At 45.4% G+C, this 20,458-nt stretch overlaps 6 protein-coding genes and 1 pseudogene across 6 annotated transcripts in view; 3 read left to right on the forward strand and 4 right to left on the reverse strand.

Moving 5' to 3' along the window:
* Nucleotides 1–9,328, reverse strand: part of LOC109481933 (MAM and LDL-receptor class A domain-containing protein 1-like) — a 13,297-nt gene extending 3,969 nt beyond the window's left edge. Inside the window, exons 1-13 of the mRNA XM_019784554.1 lie at nucleotides 9,275–9,328; nucleotides 8,588–8,624; nucleotides 8,435–8,488; nucleotides 8,075–8,124; nucleotides 7,779–7,869; nucleotides 7,392–7,515; nucleotides 6,743–6,924; nucleotides 6,146–6,358; nucleotides 5,892–5,978; nucleotides 5,437–5,583; nucleotides 4,893–5,152; nucleotides 4,685–4,766; nucleotides 4,397–4,540 (exon numbers count right to left, since the gene is read on the reverse strand). Of these exons, the coding sequence (XP_019640113.1) occupies nucleotides 4,397–4,540; nucleotides 4,685–4,766; nucleotides 4,893–5,152; nucleotides 5,437–5,583; nucleotides 5,892–5,978; nucleotides 6,146–6,358; nucleotides 6,743–6,924; nucleotides 7,392–7,515; nucleotides 7,779–7,869; nucleotides 8,075–8,124; nucleotides 8,435–8,488; nucleotides 8,588–8,624; nucleotides 9,275–9,328 (1,525 nt within the window). The remainder of the gene's footprint in view (nucleotides 1–4,396; nucleotides 4,541–4,684; nucleotides 4,767–4,892; nucleotides 5,153–5,436; nucleotides 5,584–5,891; nucleotides 5,979–6,145; nucleotides 6,359–6,742; nucleotides 6,925–7,391; nucleotides 7,516–7,778; nucleotides 7,870–8,074; nucleotides 8,125–8,434; nucleotides 8,489–8,587; nucleotides 8,625–9,274) is intronic.
* Nucleotides 9,329–10,227: 899 nt separating this feature from the next.
* LOC109484175 (histone H2B.3-like) lies at nucleotides 10,228–13,617 on the forward strand. The gene is made up of 3 exons (XM_019787403.1): nucleotides 10,228–10,355; nucleotides 10,721–11,226; nucleotides 13,231–13,617. Exons 1-3 carry the CDS (start codon nucleotides 10,335–10,337, stop codon nucleotides 13,595–13,597), a joined length of 894 nt encoding a protein of 297 aa, XP_019642962.1. The 5' UTR covers nucleotides 10,228–10,334; the 3' UTR covers nucleotides 13,598–13,617.
* Nucleotides 12,468–12,924, reverse strand: LOC109484143 (late histone H2A.2.2). The gene has a single exon (XM_019787371.1). The coding sequence runs from the start codon at nucleotides 12,897–12,899 to the stop codon at nucleotides 12,525–12,527; it is 375 nt and encodes a 124-aa protein (XP_019642930.1). The 5' UTR covers nucleotides 12,900–12,924; the 3' UTR covers nucleotides 12,468–12,524.
* A 420-nt stretch (nucleotides 13,618–14,037) lies between the features above and the next one.
* LOC109484185 lies at nucleotides 14,038–17,942 on the forward strand (annotated as a pseudogene).
* Nucleotides 15,391–15,845, forward strand: LOC109484126 (histone H3). The gene has a single exon (XM_019787348.1). It carries the CDS (start codon nucleotides 15,406–15,408, stop codon nucleotides 15,814–15,816), a length of 411 nt encoding a protein of 136 aa, XP_019642907.1. The 5' UTR covers nucleotides 15,391–15,405; the 3' UTR covers nucleotides 15,817–15,845.
* LOC109484135 (late histone H2A.2.2) lies at nucleotides 16,492–16,970 on the reverse strand. The gene has a single exon (XM_019787359.1). The coding sequence runs from the start codon at nucleotides 16,924–16,926 to the stop codon at nucleotides 16,552–16,554; it is 375 nt and encodes a 124-aa protein (XP_019642918.1). The 5' UTR covers nucleotides 16,927–16,970; the 3' UTR covers nucleotides 16,492–16,551.
* A 366-nt stretch (nucleotides 17,943–18,308) lies between the features above and the next one.
* Nucleotides 18,309–20,373, reverse strand: LOC109484092 (microsomal glutathione S-transferase 1-like). The gene is made up of 3 exons (XM_019787318.1): nucleotides 19,448–20,373; nucleotides 18,963–19,094; nucleotides 18,309–18,803 (listed from the first exon to the last, which is right to left on the reverse strand). Exons 1-3 carry the CDS (start codon nucleotides 19,571–19,573, stop codon nucleotides 18,606–18,608), a joined length of 456 nt encoding a protein of 151 aa, XP_019642877.1. The 5' UTR covers nucleotides 19,574–20,373; the 3' UTR covers nucleotides 18,309–18,605.
* Nucleotides 20,374–20,458: the final 85 nt, after the last annotated feature.

A 20,458-nucleotide genomic window follows, 5' to 3' on the forward strand; every position in this document is an offset into this window, starting at 1 on the left:
CTGCTACACTAGCTGTTACACCTTTCCCTGTGTGTGTTTTCTCACTAAAGGCCGTTCATATGACATCAAATATCCCACATGCCATTAATTTAAGAAATAAGACTACATTTCCGCTATAAACTTCACTCCGTGCCTGTGGTAGTTTGGGGAACAATATGGCGGATTTTCTTACCCAAGCTATACCGTAATGCGTTGCGCGGGAAGCGTCTTTGGGTTACATTACTACATGTAGTATTATACAACGCCGCCTGGTTAACAGACCGGCGGGAGCTCAGCGCCATCTCAGTAGCGCCATAGGCCGCCAAACAAACTTTATGCAGACGGCTTAGGTTTTTCCGCTTACAACGTCGGCGCAATATATTCTCCACATTCTCCTTAACTTTAGATATCAGAATACTAGTAAACACACCGTACCGTAATTTTGATTATGAACAAGTAACAAAACACCCATAACTACACCCATAACTTGATACATCTTAGTTCAAAGATCACAAGGCCTTTCCTTTTGAACTTGGGACTCCAGAGGGCTTACATCCACGACGGCGCCACCAAGTCCTTCATCCGCAAGGTCCTTGCCCTGCCGTTCCTGCCCAGTGAACACATCATCCCGATGTTCCTGCGACTCCAGAGGAATGCCGCAACTCCAGCACTCCGGGAGTTGATGGACTACGTTGACAGCCAGTGGATCGTCAGCCGCCTCCAGCCACCATCGAGTTGGTCCATCTTCTGACGAACGATCAGGACCAACAACGATACGGAAGGATGGCACCGACGTCTCCTGGGCCGAGCGCAGAAGGCTTACCTCCCTTTCTATCTCCTACAATTGCTGCACAAAGAAGCACGTCTGGTCGTGCTGCAGGGTTGATATAGTAATGTTTTGTATGTCTTTTTCTCGAAAATACAAAGTCTTGTGACGCTACTTTGTTTTAAAAGTACCATGTTGTGTTCTACATTGTAAATATATTGTGACTGATATTGTGACTGAAAAATCACGGTGACTGGATTTCCGATGGTCATTTTCTGTTACATGTACTAGTTTAAACTTTCGCGTTTCAACTTTTTGTACATATTCAGTAGTTTAAACTTTCGTACCTAAACTTTTTTTGTACAGATTCGGTTGTTTAAACTTCTGTGTAGTACATGTAGTTAGATAATGTAGTAGTGTTTTGTATGTTTTGTTTGTATGTGATGTTGCTTTGTTTTAACAGTACCATGTTGTGTTCTACATTATAAATATACTGTGACTGAAAAATGTGACTGGATGCCCGGGATGGTCATTTTCTGTTAGTAAGTTGTTAGTTGTAGTAAGTTGTATATGAAGGACTAACAAGACAACAGTTAGTAAACAATATTCTATAGCTAGTTTTACCAATAAAACAAAACGAAACCAAACCCTCGACAACAACAAAACGGAACAAACCTTAACTAAACTTAACGAAATTTAACGAAACAAAACGAAACAGAACGAAATACTACGCAAACAGCTGGTATCTTACTCGTTTTACCTTTGTTACCTTAGCTGTAAGATCGTGTCAGAACGATCATCAGAACTTGTGTTCATATAGCCAACATCCTTGGTAAAGCAAGTGTCCTTGCATTGAACAAAACCGCTTACTTCAATGCGAACGCAACTGGAAAAAAAAGTAACGTTGAAATGAACTCCACGTTGTACGGATCGGACGTAGTGACTAATTTATCTTTTCGTGTCATCGGAACGCTATGCATGACGTTATAGTGTGGGTCGGGAAACCTGCCATATTTAATTTGTTCCTATCGTTTTATTTCTTCTATGCTGGTATATGAGCGATCAAATAAGCAGTATTTTGGCTCACAAAGCAGATTTAAATCCAAGGACATTGGTGTCTGTGGAATATACAGAACATTTGACAGTGCTTTTTAGATTTTCTTTTGTCCACGATCAGGACCGGAAGCCAGTATTATTTTTTGGTCCCCATTTTTCTGCAAAACTAAATCAGAAAAAGTCGTATATTTTCACAAAGATCAGGTATTCAAGTAGGATCATATATATGCTTCAAGATGCGTAGTTTCCTAGCATACACAAGATACGCCAGACGTCTTTGGGATATCCTTGCTTGAGACACTCTTGAGAAACAATTTTGCTGTACTTTCTATCACATTTGTGACTTGTCGCAGTGAAGTGGTAATGTATGTAGCAAAATTGTGTCACATTTGTATGAAATCATATTTCCATTGATGTCCCAAAAATGGGAATAGGTTTAAAATTGCCAAACATTGTAAGAATGACTTTTCTGTATTTTTCATGTTGTTCAATGATATTTTTACTTGTGTCAGTGAAGTGGTAATGTTAGATGTATGTAGCGAAATTGTGCTTCCAACAAGGAAAACTAAAATGACTGATAACGTGTAAGTTATTGGGGCATTCTAAGTCAATTGAAAAAAAATTGCTGTACTTTCTATCACATTTGTGACTTGTCGCAGTGAAGTGGTAATGTATGTAGCAAAATTGTGTCACATTTGTATGCAATCATATTTCCATTTGATGTCACAAAAAAGGGGAATAGGTTTATAAATTACCAACTATTGTAAGGATGACTTTTACTCTATTTTGCATGTTGTTCCAATGATATATTCTGAACCGGTAAGAGCATTTGCTTGAGTAACGATTTAGATTTTGTGTTATTCCGTACTACAATGTAGTTTGAAAAATGCTTGTTGCGGCGTTATGCATGGAGCACGGGCCTAAAAATGACCACAAGAATGGGCAACGTTTTTGTGTTGATATCGATAATCTCACAATTTCACAAAGTTTGTTTCAGTTCGTACATTCCTACAACGGATGAGTGAAAAATCTGTTGACGAGCGTGTCAAAAATGCAGGTTTTGCTTTGAGACAGCCGCAGACAGAGGTCAATTGGCGTCATCGGAAAACTCCACTGTTACGGAGGTAGAGGTACCGACTGTAAATTATTTATGGATTTTTGCAAATTCTAATCGTTCCCACAGCCAAAAAATGAAAAAGTACATGTGTGTATTAAGTGTGATTTTTATTGTTATTATATTAGGCATTGTATGATGTGATAGATTCGTAAAAATGGTATCTGACACCCCTAAAAAGCAATAGAATCACCCAAGCCCAGAATGCATTGCATTAGTTACCTTGGTTACGCATGCGTAAGCAGTGCGCATGTGCGCATATGTAAATAGCCCGCGTCACTTCAAGTCACAACGCCAGTAACAACGCCAGCGAGTACTCGGAACTCGCGGATTTACAAGCTTGGAGCCTGACTAGTGGCCGATTTATCATGGAACAAAGGTATGGATTTTGTCCTATAAATGGTCACTCGGTTACTATGTTTGGCATAGGTCGTGATGTTTGGAAAAGTTTTTAGCGTCTTTTCGTACGTCTTCTCCTCCTTGTTTTCGTTTTCCTTTTTCGTTTTGTATACTTTTTGATTTGTGGAAACGTCGACCATCAAGAAAAGTGCATTGTAAAAGACGTAAAGAAAAACAAAACACGAAAAGACGCTAAAAACCGGCTCCTAAAACCGTAACAAATCTCTTGCAGTCAGTAAACGCAAGTCTGTGTAAATCTAAGTGGTAGCGCAGTACCGAGCGAGGAAAAGCACAATGATACGTGCAAAACACCGTTGTAGTGAGCAAATGTACGCGCGTCCCGTGCCGACGATCTCAAAGACAGACGCACCGTTGTACACACTTACCCGTCGATTCGGTGATATGTCTTATCAAAATGGTCCATTAAAAAAATAAATACATCGCTGTTCTCCCGCTCGTTGTGCGTGCCCACGGAACAGAAACCTCGTTTGTTTTAAGCACGTCTTTGAACTGATTTAGCCGACAGGTCGCTCCGTGCACTTATGTAGTAAAAATGCTCGGTCTTCGGTCGCACATTATACGGTCGCGAAATGCGTGTCTACCCGGCTCTTAGTGAGGAAATACACATGCGAGTAAATTTGGGACGCCTCGAGGAAATGCACGCAACGGTAGTTAGTCAGGCTCGGTCCGGCATTACAGCGTTCTGCCCTCCACTTTTGCGCCCACAACATGCGTGTTTACTCGGTTTGTAGTGAGGAATTCCACGGGCGTGCAAGGTCAGCGCAGCGCGAGGACATACACGCGTGCGAACTCAGCACAGCGCGAGGATCGGCACGCGTGCAAACAGTCGCGGAAATGAGTATCGGCACGCGTGCAAACCGACGTAAGTTGAGTAAGCTCACGTCGTGCAAAACCTCGTTTCGGGTACCCAAAATATAGCTCAACTATTCCATCGACAACGGAGGTGTCATTGATACGAGCGGGTTGCCGGCATTAAATAAACTGGAGAGCGAGGGAGAGCACCCTTTGCATCATTGACCCCTCGTATACGAGGTAGTGATATACAATGAGAACGTGGTTACCTGAGGAGCCTGTGGTATGGTCCCTGTCCGGCCCTGTAGTGGCGGAAGGCGTGTGTCCGGTGTTGCGGACCCAGTCTAGCTCGTCGCTCGCCAGTTGTTGGAAACCGCAGAAGTCGACGTCAAAGTCACAGTGATAGACAGAACCTTAGGAGGGAAACACAGCAGTCACGATTCAAAACTGGAAATTAAAGGTGCAATCTTGCATTGATTTTGTCAACCCTTTGTTTTCATTTCGTGATTTTACTTCTATTCAAAGTTATATACACAGTTTTACAAGTTGTCTCTTACCACACGTTCCCGCCACCATCTCCACGTCATCAATACCGATGTCACCATGGTAACTGGTCCCACGCACCGCCTCAAACATCACCTGGAAACCAGCAACGTTTGGTTCAACTGTATCTCACGGCAAGTGAATCGTGTGTTTGTTTGTTTGTTTGTTTGTTTGTTTGCTTCTTTCTGTTTCTCAAGATAGAATATTGATCATAAGTAGTACCTGGAAGTCTGAGTGGGCATCGATGTCTACCCTGGCCTCAACCCACAAGTCTCCCTGCTCGCCTGACCTGCTCCAGATCGGATATTTGATTCCCCCTCGTGTGTCTATGTAGACAAGATTGAGCGAGCCTGTCTCCGCGCCGTACATGTGGTAGTAGAACTTCAGGCAGTGAGGACCCCTAGCGGTAGAAATTGGAGAGAGCAGGCCGGCGGTGTCGCCGTTATGACGGGGAGAGGAGGCCTCGATGAAGGCGAAGTGACCTGTTAAATACAAAGCGGACTTTTCTTATCTGTTCATAGTCTATATGAATACAAGCCGTGCAACATACATGCAGCAGACTTTGTTCATTGTAGAAACAATGCAAAATGTACAATACAATGTCTGCATTCAATGTTATACAAAATGCTTTAAAAGGCGTTTCCGTCACCAATTGGAGCTTTTAACACAGCCTTACATCCGACGTTATAGCATGGTGAAATGCTGCCAAAGAGACAGGCATTAATAGCAACATATTTCCTTCAAATGAGTACTGATGACTGTTTACCGTGTGCCTTTTCCCCCGTGGAATGATCGTGGTCAGGACCGGTGCTACCGCTAGGTGTCGCTTCTCCCAGGACGTTCAGACTCCAGTCAAAGTCGTCTGCAGTGTCCTGCGTGTAACCGCACCAGCCAGAGGCGAAGGAGCACGAAACTACAGGCAGGACGACACAGATATGAAAACGTTTGAATGAAGGAACCAAAGATTCATTTTCATGACGGTATTTTTTTTATACGCTAATATGCCATTATAAAGGTTAGAGTTTTCCCTTTTGTGTTTCAGACCATTAGAACATTTTGTTAACGCTATGGTCGTCCTCAAATTCATTTCATTAAACAGCATAATTTCCTTTATTAATCTCGTGGATTCCCTCATGTGCACACTTAATACTGAAGCTTGTAACAGGTACGTACTGTCTACATGGAAACAGAGTTTTCTTAATATTTTACTGACATACTTACTTGTTGTGTCCAGGTCCACTCTGGGCTGCGCCAAATTTGCTGACGTGTCCAGGCCGGTCCCTGTCGGCGCACCGGTCACAGTGCGACCTTAACCGGGCAGAAGAGAAAGTCACAGTCAATGGACCAGTTCAGTATCTTTTCTCATCTTTTATCACTATGTGGCGCTTTCGCATGTCTGCCTGCGACATACTCTCGTACACTAGGACAGAAAAACGAAATACATATAGAGAAAACAAGAAAAGAAAAAAGCCCACCACATCCGTATAGAGTGTTGATCTTCTGTGCGTCCAGGTCGCTCATCTGGTCCCTCTGTCCGATCTGCACGTTGGGGACCTTGGGCACGATGGTGTCCTGTCCGTTGGTGGTGAAGGCCGTGCGGCTGTAGTGCATGACGGACCCGAAGTCGTACGGCAGGTTCAGCGTGCTGATGACGGGCTCAGACTCCTTGTTGAAATTGTTCTCCTTCCCTGCAAACAATAATAGAGATGAAGGTTACAAATAAGTTGAAAGCTACTCTTCATCATGACGTTTTTCCCGTTTTTCTACAGTCTACAATAAAAAAATGTAGTTTGTATTCAGACAATGTTACGTTTTTTACAGCTTTCTACAACACAAATTAGATTTGTGACATTTCACATCATGGCACGATCCAATGGATGGGGGGAGCCAAGAGAGAAAGAAAATGATGAGATGAATATAAAACAACGAAAGACCTGAAAGATAGTGACTAACATTTTACACACTCTTTTACAAACCGTTCTTATCTGTTGAACAGTTTGGAATCTGGCATGATGTTACATCTTATATTTGCATGACTGCATGCCATATCTACACATATAAGCGTTCTGTACCGTCGCGAATGTTTCCCCAGACGATAGTGACATAGTTGTCCCTGTCCGGACGCGCCTGCTCGTGTTTGAAGCCGACAGCGTGCATGAGCTCGTGCACCACGGAGCCGTACCGGCTGATACAGCTGGCCGACAGAGACAGGGGCTGGCCGCCGTCCTTCATGTTACCGAACTTGGAGGAGCACCTGCATGGGAGGGGGGGGTCAGAACGTGCAGTATGTATGTGCGCGCGCGTGCGTGCGTGCGTGCGTGTGTGTGTGTGTGTGTGTGTGTGTGCGCGCGCGCGCGCGCGTGCGACATCTTGATAAGTTAAAGTGAGCTCAGTCTTTATCACTATCACGCACAAGCCAAGACGCTGGTACTATTTATCCTAAACTCCTGATTCCTGGAGTGTTAAGCAGATTTATCCAAACCGTGGAACCGCTCGCACCTGCGTCTCACTAATGACTGTACCTGTGCGTCATCGCGGGATGGTACAAAGTCCGCACGGTCCAACATTATCCACATTACCTTGGCATTAAGTCCAAAAAAAGACGGACTGCAACGCATGGTGATATCTTAAGTCAAGTACTTGCAAATACTCCATAGAACACCTCTTGCACCAGTATGAAGTAAACAGATATTTGCTTGCACCGTTATCAAAGTGCCCTACCCGCTGGTGGTCTTCTCTAGACTGACGTAGGCGTCCAGCTCCGTGGTGACCTGGAAGAAGTCCACACAGGTCTTGTGGGCGTACTCATGGAAGGCGCGGTGGATGGCAGACACCTCATCACTGGCTGAAGCACAATACAGGAGTTACTTATTATGTTAAACCACAGATGGTTCATGTCAGGTTTCAAAACGGGATTTTATAACCCATCGTCAGGTCGTCAGTATGAAAACCGACCCTAACTTGCAGAAACATTCCTGAGACTACGGGGGGTAAAATAACACTATATGGTCAGTTTTTTCCAAGTAGAAAAAGGATTAAGTGCTTTGTTACATGCTTCAAACAATTTCCAAAAATTGTTTAGTTTGTATTCGTACAAAATGTACTTACTGAAACCATCAGTAATGTTGAACGGGATTTTCACCAGTCCGTCTGGTCCCTTCGGCCACATGCGTCCTGTGCACTGTATGGCGTTACGGACCTGCGAGAGTCGTGAAAAACAGAAGCTCCCAATAGATACACATAGGTTCAGAGGATGGACTAATCCACTGATGCATAACGTTAACATTTATTGATCATCGCTAGTAGTGTGCTAGTAATTCGTTGTGTATAGTAGCGCATGTACCTAGCTTAGTCTCAGTGTCAGTATGTAACCCCTTCAAGTCAAGACATATACATGTACTTGCCTGGTCAGCAGAGTCAAGGATATCTCCTTCAAACAGGTCAAGACCAGCAGCTGAAAAAGAACAATGGTGAACTTTGGTATACGTTCACATTTCTTTGGTTTATTTATAGATGAGATGTTCTCCCTCGATTCTGTACTCTTTAATTGGAAAATAGAAAGATAGAACTTTTAAGTTCTATTTGCCAATTGAAAAGACGTCATAGACAGTCGCAATGTAACGTAGGACAGTCACACATATGGCGTGCTTTTTACGAATACGTATTCTAAGCGGCACATGCAGGGTTCATTTATCAGATCTTCATACTTAAAGTTTTATTGTCTCCAGCTTCTTTAAAATCCTGTTTCTCTGTGCGAACCTTACCCTCATTCTCCGCCAGAATCACATCGAACGCCGTCAGATCCTCGAAAGACGTTTCTGTAACAGATTAAAGATATGAGTAATTACGAGATCTGGAAAGGTTTGATAACACTAGACAATGTTGCTCCGGAGGTATGAACTCTTAGTGACTCTTACCTTTACTTCCATCACGGCCAAACGGCGTTCCTTTGACCTGTAAAGAATTGTAGAGATATTAATTCATCTGGGTGTAGAATTTGATAGCACAAATATTGACTGTTAAATAAGACTCTATCATAGGCCGGTATCTCAGAGTTTCCTGGCTTGCCAGAACAGGTCGGTGCCCCTTCCGCGCAACTTAAATCAACTCTATTTGTTTTACTTATGTCTCCATTGACCCACCTTGATACTGATTACACGTACGTATAGTGCACACTCCGGTCAATGACTCAATGCTTAAGCGTTTGTAATCGATTTATTTTATTAGAACACCATTCTGTATAAAATATACCGGGGCTTGAACCCACTGTATCCTTTGTCAATACGAGCCCTGATACTTTGTAAAGTACTCTTAACGCTTCTGTGACGTAAATCAACCAACACATATCAGTGCAACTTTCTAAATTGAAACTTACAGAACTCCCAGATAAAAATTCTCAGTCATAAAAGCACAACTTTATGCCATTAAAGGTACCGATCCAGGGAATCGGGGTCATTTCTATGCATTTACAATTGCAAGAAAGCAAACAGTCCCCGAGGAAAATAATACGGGCAAATCTACAAAAACGTAGCATCAAGTTATTATGTTTTTTTTCATAATTACTGTTTAATACCATTATTTCTGGTATAGAAGGGTGTACATACCTGGTGAAGAATACCCAGTAGAAACGCACAAGCGAACAACTTCGGCACAACCATCTTCTCCAGCGCGTCTTTGGAAAATGGAGTTCTAAAAACAGTCGACTCCGGAGGTCGACATCGGGAAGTACGTCACTGTACGTATACTCGTGCTCCTTGGGTAAATACATTTTCCTATATTTAGTATTTGATAACTAATGTACTCGTTACTAGTCTATGGGACAGGGTTTCTGTTTTAAGAATTCTTGTCTCCATGCAATCCAGGTGTTTAATGTGAGTGTACGGTCAAAAATTAGGATCTGGGCGCTAAAAAAAGCCCTCCTTAATAAAAGTCCACTTGCGGGCGATGTGTCGCCAATATACGTGTACATTGGGGAACCAATCACACGTAGATTGTTGGTAATCTAAGTTTAGAAAAATATTTATTCAGCAATACGAGTCATCTATACTTGTACCCGTTGGCTTGCGTCATGTCATGTCACAGGTCATATATCTCCAGTTTTTATCGATTAATCGGATCGAGAAGTCATATTCTTCAGACGTTGCGAAGTCTTTATCTTTTTAAGACTTGAATCAATGCAAAATGTGATATCGGCTGAGGTTTGTTAAGTCCTCAATTGCGACTCACAGAGAAAGAGGATTGGTAGCCTTGTGAATTGAACTTATCGATCTCAATTATAACCATCTGCTATTCAAGTTGAAAATAGCCAAAATGGTATTAATGTAAGTTTCACATGTGGTGATCTTTTTCTACACTGGAAGGGGACAGACAGATGCCATATGTTATAAACCTGGCCTCACAAATCATTGCCGACATTTGCCCGATAGAGTTACATTTAGCAAAGAAATCGCCTGACGTATTGATTACAGCCCTGGCGTTGGTTAGCGTCGGTCTGTTGTTTGGGCTGACCATGAGCTCTTTTGTTCTACAATAAAGGAGAACGATTGCGGCCACCGTCCAGCTTTGCCTCCGGCCAGAGTGTGCGAGTACCACTTAAAAATCGTCAAGAGTTGTTTGAGTAGGGCCAAAGATTACTCACGACATGCACCACGACACGGAGTTAAGATGTTGGGCCAACGTTTCCAGGTACGACGCAGGTGCCAAGCTAAGGAGCGTTCGCGTTTTGGGCAGGCGAATGTCTAAGTGAGTGTTTTCACTGGGACTACCGTGAATTTAACTGACTTTCTTTTGAATCTACGATAGATGATAACTGTAATACACTCATGGCTTAAAACTATAAATCCTTAGGTAACCACTGTTGTACGTATCGATGTTGATTATTCTGTGTTAACAGAAATGTACAGGGGGAACTTAACGGACAGAAACACAGCTTATTCCTACATGGCCATTTTTGTAAGGCCAATGGCGACTGTTTCCTATTACGTCCGCAATGAAAGTATACATAAGGTGCATTCGAGCGGGAAGGTTCACATTCAGTTATTACTTCACAGAGAAGAGAACTGAAGCTAATCACCATGTCTGCACCCGCTCCAGTAGCTCCCAAGAAGAAGGTGGCGAGGAAGCCCAAGAAGCCCGCGGCCCACCCACCGGTCGCCAAGATGGTGGCCGCCGCCATCGCTGCCTTGAAGGACCGCAAGGGATCCTCCCTGCAGGCCATCAAGAAGTACATCGCCGCCAACTACAAGTTCGACGTCGTCAAGCAGGGCCATGTCATCAGGCGTGTCGTCAGGAACATGCTGGCCAAGGGTCTGCTCACCCAGGCTAAGGGCAAGGGCGCCGCCGGCTCCTTCAGGCTCGGCGCTGCCGCCAAGAAGGCTCCCAAGAAGCGCAAGGCGAAGAAGCCCAAGGCCAAGAAGGCAAAGAAGGCCAAGAAGGCGAGGAAGCCAAAGGCCAAGAAGGCAAAGAAGCCAAAGGCCAAGAAGGCAAAGAAGGCCAAGAAGCCAGCAGCCAAGAAGGCCAGAAAGCCTGCCAAGAAGACCAAGAGGGTGGCGAAGAAGTAAGGAGTGTACAGATCTACAACACCCGGCCCTTTTCAGGGCCACCACTTCCTCTAAAAAGAGCTGTATTCGTCTTCACATGACTGTATATGCGTTGTGCTATGTGTGTATATCTCTGTAACAGCGAAAGATTAAGTCAACTCTTTGTCAAGATGCTTTTCTAAATGAGGGGATGTTTTCTGACTTGCATGATTTAGAACATAGAAATAAATCTGTCGACGGAATATGCATACTGTACACTTCACGGCAATTTGGGCGCCGTTTTGGATCTGATGGAATCAGCTATAAAAACATCAATGTTGCATCATGTACTATGCCTACTCCTTATTACACATGCATGGCATCTTATATGGCATCTTTATTCGCTTGTGCTGGTATATGAGTGCTTTTAATTTTTTTTTCGTAAAAGAATAGGCAACTTTTTATCGATCTCAACAATGACAACATACAGCCGGACCCTGGTGCACCATCCCGATTTGGCGCCATTCTGTCCAACGTCGTCGCAAGTAATAATGTGCCAAACAAGTCTATATTCTACATCAACACTTAAAATACTATGATGATGTGACAATTTCAAGCAAATACTGCTAGACTTTATAATAGATTAACGAGATTAAGCATGTTTTGGTACACAGCAGGGAGTATGGATAAGGGTGAGGGGAGGGGTCGCAGGAAAATTTTGGCGCAATTTTTTGGGGTGTGTGCGGTACCGGTGGAGGTTCTGGATCCCACTCGTGATAATTCTCTGTTCAAGATATGTTATAGGTAGTGTGTATGTGCGGCTTAAAACGTCATTAGAAATATTCCTCTTTGATCTCACTCTAAGAGCAATTTGCTCCCAATTAAGATTCTACACCCTCCTAGTCAACCCTTACAGCGTCAACAGTCGCCTATGTGTACATAACTAGGAAACTGGATACGCACGCCTGGCTTGTCCCCAGCAACGCCCATTGAATGGGTTGCTCTCTAGTCCACTAGTTTACTATTGACAAAGTGTCACTCATGCTTACTGTACTGGAAACGTGCACACGACACATACAACGGAAAATGTGCACGAGTTTTCTTTTCTACGATCAATCGCTTTCTGATAGTTTGTCGACGATTAGCTCTGTGGACAGTTGTACCGCAAGCCAGAAGTGGCTTAAATGTCAAAGATAAAACTTCCAACTAATCTATTGATAAATTCGTGAGTCGTGAATACTACTATTTTGCAATAAGCAGATACATCAATATAGCCCTTTTGTGAAGATTTGTTGGCCCTTAAAAGGGCCGGGGTTCTTTGGTTAGGATTGCCTCTTTACTTCTTGGCGGCGGTCTTCTTGGGCAGGAGCACGGCGTGGATGTTGGGCAGCACACCTCCCTGGGCGATGGTCACACCACCCAGCAGCCTGTTCAGCTCCTCGTCGTTACGGACGGCCAGCTGAAGGTGACGGGGGATGATCCTGGTCTTCTTGTTGTCACGGGCGGCGTTGCCGGCCAACTCGAGGATCTCAGCGGTCAGGTACTCCAGCACGGCGGCCAGGTAGACTGGGGCGCCGGCACCGACGCGGTTGGCATAGTTGCCCTTGCGCAGGAAACGGTGCACACGGCCGACAGGGAACTGAAGCCCTGCACGGGATGATCGGCTCTTGCCCTTGGAACGGGCCTTTCCTCCCTTACCACGTCCAGACATGATGACTGATAGAAGATTTGATACCTGTTCTTGGTAGCAAAAAAAGTGCTTAAGAAAGACTACTCCGCTATTTATAGTGTTCCTCTGGATCCAAGCGGTAGTGTCTCTTAACCAATAGCATCCTGCCTTAGAGGCATTAGCCAATGACACGAAAGGTATGACAATACACACAAGTCACACAAAAGAAATTTGACCCCCTCCAACTGAGTCTTCGACCAAGTCCGCCCTCAGATGGCGTCGTATCCGTTAATTTGCATATTTGACACAATAAAAGGAAGCCATTTCGTGCATTGCACCATTTCTGACCAAACACTGAGTCAAGGAATTGCAGCATCATGCCGCCAAAGACCCCAGGAAAGGCCGCCAAGAAGGCAGGCAAGGCCCGCCGTGCAGGTGGAGCCAAGAGGAGGAGGAGAAGGAGGGAGTCCTTCGGTATCTACATCTACAAGGTACTCAAGCAGGTGCACCCCGACACCGGTGTCTCCAGCAAGGCCATGGGCATCATGAACTCCTTCGTCAACGACATCTTCGAGCGTATCGCTGGCGAGGCTTCCCGCCTGGCTCACTACAACAAGCGCTCCACCATCAGCAGCCGGGAGATCCAGACCGCCGTGCGTCTGCTGCTGCCTGGCGAGCTGGCCAAGCACGCCGTCAGCGAGGGCACCAAGGCCGTCACCAAGTACACCAGCTCCAAGTAAACTACTTCGAACGGCAAACACCCCCGGCCCTTTTCAGGGCCAACACATCCTCACAAAGAGCTAGACCGTTCACTAAATTTATAGGGATGATGATAAGAGTTAACGTCTCTAAACTTTTACAAGTAAAACTATCATGAGCCATCATATACATCTGGCAAGGAACACTAGAATCTTGCATTTGTTAAAAATGATGAAAAGGGAGAATTGAAAACTGTACAGGTGTTGGCCACGAAATATGTTAGCGAGTACGCTAGCATATGCGTATCTGCAGCATATTGACAGAAGCGCTTAGACCTACGATAAGTCAACACCTTTCCTGTACAGGAGTGGGTTTAGCTCTCATTTTGGTTCAATTACGTTTAAGTTCTCATGGAATATGCTCACCAGTTCGCCTAGCTTAGTATTGCCCTTCTTACTAGTGGCGCCGACGTCGTATCAGGTATCCGACAAACACAATACATTTCACTCTGGTTACAAATAGCCCATTCAAGAATGCGCGCCAAATGCCTTTTTCTAACGGCTACTGGTATAGAATTTCAGTCCATTGTTGACCGTTTCAACCATTGGGGGAATTATCTGTACGGCAATTGGTCGTTTCGTTCGGCCTTGAGAACCATTGGATCACGCTATCATCGCAAATACTCCGTCGACGTCCGTAGAACACCTACAAATAGCCTGGCTGCAGCTTAAGAAACCATCTGCACTTTCGTACAGTGAAAGAAGCATCATGTCTGGACGTGGCAAAGGAGGCAAGGGTCTCGGAAAGGGAGGCGCCAAGCGTCACCGCAAGGTGTTGCGTGACAACATCCAGGGCATCACCAAGCCCGCTATCCGTCGTCTGGCCCGCCGTGGTGGTGTCAAGCGTATCTCCGGTCTCATCTACGAGGAGACCCGTGGCGTCCTCAAGGTCTTCCTCGAGAACGTCATCCGTGATGCCGTCACCTACACCGAGCACGCCAAGCGCAAGACCGTCACCGCCATGGACGTTGTCTACGCTCTGAAGCGCCAGGGCCGCACTCTGTACGGCTTCGGCGGCTAGATTATCTACATCAGAAGCACGAAAACCCCGGCCCTTTTCAGGGCCACCAAAATCCTCCAAAAGACCTGTATCTATACACTGCTCCTGGAATATTCCCTTAGTAGCATATTTAGCTCTGTGATCGTAGCAATAATGGTATAGTGCTATATATGATGGATCTTGTTTTCACATCGAAGAATAAATTGAATCAGCTTTAAGTTTAGATTTAGCAAAAGGCGTATAACATGATGCATATTTCCGTTTCAAGCCGATAGACATTTGTCAGTTGAAATTTGTGTTGGGTGAAAAAGAGCACGATTAGAAGAGCGAGCTATATGCTCCATAACGTCGACAAATCCGATGGCAAATATGTATCCAAAGGCCCATGACTGTGCCTAAAAGGTGTGAAAATAACAGAGCAATTTGCAATAAGCTTAGTAGATGCTGGATATGATATTTTCTTAATTTGAGTCTATTATCAGATTGGTCTCAATTTTTTCCTTAGCCTAGTGTTGCCCACATACTGCAAGATGTGACATATTTCCGTGAAAAGGTTTCTTCGGGTCTTTGTTAGCTCAGTAAGGTAAACGAGTTCGTTAGGCTGTTTGAATAGTAACCAATCACTGCAGAGGATACTCTCGCAGCCAATTGCGGGTTGGAAAGATAGACCAATCAAGGCTCGTACAGTTTCACAAGGTGACCAATGGGAAAGCAATCGTGTCACAATAAAGGAGAACCGCGAACGGTTAAGTTTTATTCGTCTCACTAACCCGAGAACTGAACTATCGACATGGCTCGTACCAAGCAGACCGCCCGTAAGTCCACTGGAGGCAAGGCCCCCAGGAAGCAGCTGGCCACCAAGGCCGCTCGCAAGAGCGCCCCGGCCACCGGAGGTGTCAAGAAGCCTCACCGTTACAGGCCCGGCACCGTGGCTCTCCGTGAGATCCGTCGTTACCAGAAGTCCACCGAGCTGCTCATCCGCAAGCTGCCCTTCCAGCGCCTGGTCAGGGAAATCGCCCAGGACTTCAAGACCGACCTGCGCTTCCAGAGCTCTGCCGTCATGGCTCTGCAGGAGGCTAGCGAGGCCTACCTGGTCGGTCTCTTCGAGGACACCAACCTGTGCGCCATCCATGCCAAGCGTGTCACCATCATGCCCAAGGACATCCAGCTGGCCCGCCGTATCCGTGGCGAGCGTGCTTAAACATCAGGCTCGACCTTACAAAACCCGGCCCTTTTCAGGGCCAACAAATCCTCTTAAAAGAGCTGTATACCACTTCACTTACCACCTGTATTTGCTCCGGAAGCCTTTGTTGACTCACGCATTTTGTGGCGGTTGTCCCAAACATCTGATATCTACTTATTCTACCGAGCTTACCACTCTATTCTAAGATGGAAACTAGTTCAGACAGTAAGTCATGAACATGTCCTAAATCCCGACAAAAACGGTTACAGGTTTCTATTAGCCACAACCGACGCGGCTTCTACATAGTCCTTAAACCAACACTACTATCCATGTTGCAGCACCGCAAACAGCCTAAGGAATCTGTCTGAAAACCAATCGTCTTTCAGGTCAACAACTCATTGTGTCGATTGTTTGCTTCCTAACGGCGGAAAACGGGCGCCAAATTCAATAAGTGAACACAGGGGGTACAGAAAATACCACCCTTTTTTGTCTTGCTCGTAAAGCTACACCTGACAATACTTGTGTTGGTAGAGCTATACTTGTTTTATACTTAATATACACTTTAGGATATCTACTACTCCTTGGTCTATCGTGTCAACAGCATAGCTTTGCATAGTAATGACAGGTGCAAAAGAAAACAACATTATATATAAGCCACTTTCCTGAGCTTGGAAGGTGATGAAAATAACAGTTCTTTTTGGAAGATTTGTTGGCCCTTAAAAGGGCCGGGGTTCTTTGGTTAGGATTGCCTCTTTACTTCTTGGCGGCGGTCTTCTTGGGCAGGAGCACGGCGTGGATGTTGGGCAGCACACCTCCCTGGGCAATGGTCACACCACCCAGCAGCCTGTTCAGCTCCTCGTCGTTACGGACGGCCAGCTGAAGGTGACGGGGGATGATCCTGGTCTTCTTGTTGTCACGGGCAGCGTTGCCGGCCAACTCGAGGATCTCAGCGGTCAGGTACTCCAGCACGGCGGCCAGGTAGACTGGGGCGCCAGCACCGACGCGGTTGGCATAGTTGCCCTTGCGCAGGAAACGGTGCACACGGCCGACAGGGAACTGAAGCCCTGCACGGGATGATCGGCTCTTGCCCTTGGAACGGGCCTTTCCTCCCTTACCACGTCCAGACATGATGAATGATAGAAGCTTTGACACCTGTTCTTGGTAGCAAAACAATAGTTGCCCAACGTTTTTCAGACTATTTATACCCTTTGGGGGGATTCAGACTGACCAACGTTAGACCAATACGGTCTTTCAACTGGATAACCAATAAGAAGAAGTCTTTTCAAGTACTGCCCAATAGGGGCACTATGCCTTTGTAATTCCGTTTGTTTGTTTGTGTTCACTTAGGTCCGCACTAGAGCAATCCGGCTATTTGCATATCTAATGAGATAAAAGCAGGTGGTTCTCGGAGTGCGGATCACTTTCGTCTTCATCGTCGAAAACTGTACGTGTACAACATGCCGCCAAAGACCACAGGAAAGGCCGCCAAGAAGGCAGGCAAGGCCCGCCGTGCAGGTGGAGCCAAGAGGAGGAGGAGAAGGAGGGAGTCCTACAAGGTGCTCAAGGGAAATCTACAAGGTGCTCAAGCAGGTGCACCCCGACACCGGTGTCTCCAGCAAGGCCATGGGCATCATGAACTCCTTCGTCAACGACATCTTCGAGCGTATCGCTGGCGAGGCTTCCCGCCTGGCTCACTACAACAAGCGCTCCACCATCAGCAGCCGGGAGATCCAGACCGCTGTGCGTCTGCTGCTGCCTGGCGAGCTGGCCAAGCACGCCGTCAGCGAGGGCACCAAGGCCGTCACCAAGTACACCAGCTCCAAGTAAACAACTTCGAACGGCAAAACCCCCGGCCCTTTTCAGGGCCACCAAATATTCAAAAAGAAATGTATGGATCACTTTAGCTTACGGTTAATCTGCCAGTGTACCATGAGAGACTACGACTGTAGGATCGATCTTACAAAAGAATTATAATCAGCACAGCGGTATTTTCGTATCTTTGCAGTCATTTGGGGAGATAAGTCTGAGTCTTTCATGTATTTGGTCTCGCTTGGAAGTCGGTACAGACCTTACCCGGTTTCAAGTGTAATCGAGCCCTATTCATAAGTTCGCGCCAAAAACGCCTTTTGTTAACAGCTACTGCTGCTATGTTTACACTGACTCGATATGGATCAATGATCTTCGGTGCAGCATACTCCGTGGGCATGATGGTAGCCAAATATGCAATACGGGGCGTACATGCGCCTCAGTATTGTTGATAGTTGCAAATCAAGAAACAAAATAGCCGATTTGCATGGAGTTTTTTTCCACAGATACGGTTCTACTTGTTGTCAGTCGTGATAAGGTTGTTAGAATTCACAACAGATTAGCCTTTGCTGACACCCAGACAGCAGCACGTCAAATTTGAACTGAGATTGGAGCTATGCCAACAGAAAAAACAACCTGATTAATACTTCTCTGTTGTCTGTGGTTAGATAACTGGAAATCTGACAAAACACATACAAATGATCAGATACAAGAAAGGATACTTTATTCTGATGATATGGCATCTTCGAAGATGAACACACAGGTACCTTTTATTAATCAGAGTTGGTCAGCCAAAGCAAAAAGATATACTATCTATACTCATGTTGACAAAATAAAGCACTCATCATAGGTTTTTTTATCGTTAAAAAGATAGAAAGAAAATGCACACCATGGTTTTAACATGTGTGTAGGTTATTCAAATCTCAGTAATGAACATAATCTGTTGTGCAATTTCTGAATGGGGTCGGGGCACACAGTCGATCAGTTGATTCTCTTGGGCTTTACAAAGACCCCTTGGCCACCACCTGCACGGCCATGCTGAGAGTGGTGGCCAGGCCGCTGAAGAAGAAGATGCCCCGCCAGGGCTGCAGTCCTGCCAGGTAGCAGGCCGTGTGGAGCAGGCGGCAGGCCAGGAAGGCGCGGTAGTGCCACAGCGCTACGTCAGACGACGGCTTGGTCAGGACGTACAGGAACCCGATCTGTGAGCAAGGGAAGAATACACTACAGTATGGAAATTACTCTTGGTCTGAATAAAAACAACTTTTCAACAGCTGTAAAACTCACATTAGGGAACGACATAGGTGAAAATGAATGGTGCAGAGGCTGCTAGCGTATGTACAGTGTTCTTGACAACTCACCACTAGGAATGGTGGGATGTTCTCGAGGTCGTTCAGATGTAGACGCCGGACTCTCTCAACGTCAGGATGGTCGAGCCGAACCACGGACTTTTCCTTAGCCCCAAAGCAGGTGTCCTCCGGATTCGAGAAAACCTACGTGGTCGACGTGACAGAAATCCGAATGAAACAACGGAGCCTGTCATTGCTGCCATCGATCACTTCGTGACCTGTCTGTCAGTGCGACCATGATGGGTACTGCACATGCAGTAGAGTGTCGCCTGAGTTGAAGTTTGCTATTATCATCATTACACTGTCCGACATAAAACTGTCCAACTTGGAACGAGTGTGGGGCACCAGATACCCAAACTTAGCCAGCCAGAGTTTTGCTCGACACGCATTTATTTATTTAAGGGCTTGCCATGCATGCACACGCCTGTGAACCAAGCTGACTACATATGTACACAACCAGCCATTACATAGATAACACAAGAACTACATGGACTTACGTTCTTGGTAATGCGGTGGTAAACGGTGACGAGCGTCATGCCCATCATCTTCATGGAGGCCAGCCCCGCGTAGGCAGCGTAGGACGCAAACACGGGGTTATCGAACGACACAACTCTGTCCGCCATCTTGGATCAGACGCTGGCTCGCAAACAATGTGTAACCAAATTCCACTGTGACAAGAAGGCGGGTCTCTGCAATAGGGATGACGTCACATGTCCGCAATCATTTTAATAATGACCTGATTTGGTGTAGCCTTTGTTTTGCAACATTGTGAATTCTGTGTTTAATAAACATAGAAGTTCCCAGGATGATGAAATTGTTGACAATCAAGTGCAAGCTGCAATGTTAAAACTGTCTAAAATTAAAATTTGCAGAGGTTTACTCTGCAACAATATGATACAAAGCCCACTGATTCCGTACCGCGTGCTAGATCATACATTTGGTGGACTTTGCCCCTTGGTTAAAAGCCAAAGGCTGACGATATATCAGGGAATTTGTCGCATTCAAAGATACACACCGCATGCATACACTTCAAATCGCACCACAACCACCGAGCAACGTAAATTAATCGCCATCACTTTTCGACGTCATTTTCTTCGAAATTACTCTTTCATTTACTTTAATGGCAGTGTTGTGGAAATAGCGCTTCTAAAAATTTAGTAAAATACCCATTAACATCCAAAGCCAAATCTTTCTATTGCGTTTTGTTTGTTTGAAACTACAGAACCTCAAGAGGCTTGCAACTAAAGGTCGATGCCCCTTCTGGAACTGTGCCAGTAGTCGTCCCTCCCCACACTGGTTCTATGGTAGGGGTGAGCCATCATTTGAGCATTTTAGCAGCGCTACAATTGCGGCAGAGTGAGTGAGACTTATCAGTTTGATTATTTGACCTAAAACGAACCAACTACGTGTATTTGTGACGGTGTACAGGTGCACTCAGCAGGTTCCCCGCTCTTGCGGACTGTGACTGCGCTGTGCGTCTGCACTTCCGATATGATGGGACGCAGAAA

Source organism: Branchiostoma belcheri, unplaced genomic scaffold (assembly GCF_001625305.1).
Source record: "Branchiostoma belcheri isolate BF01 breed outbred unplaced genomic scaffold, Haploidv18h27 scaffold11, whole genome shotgun sequence".
NCBI lineage: Eukaryota > Metazoa > Chordata > Leptocardii > Amphioxiformes > Branchiostomatidae > Branchiostoma > Branchiostoma belcheri.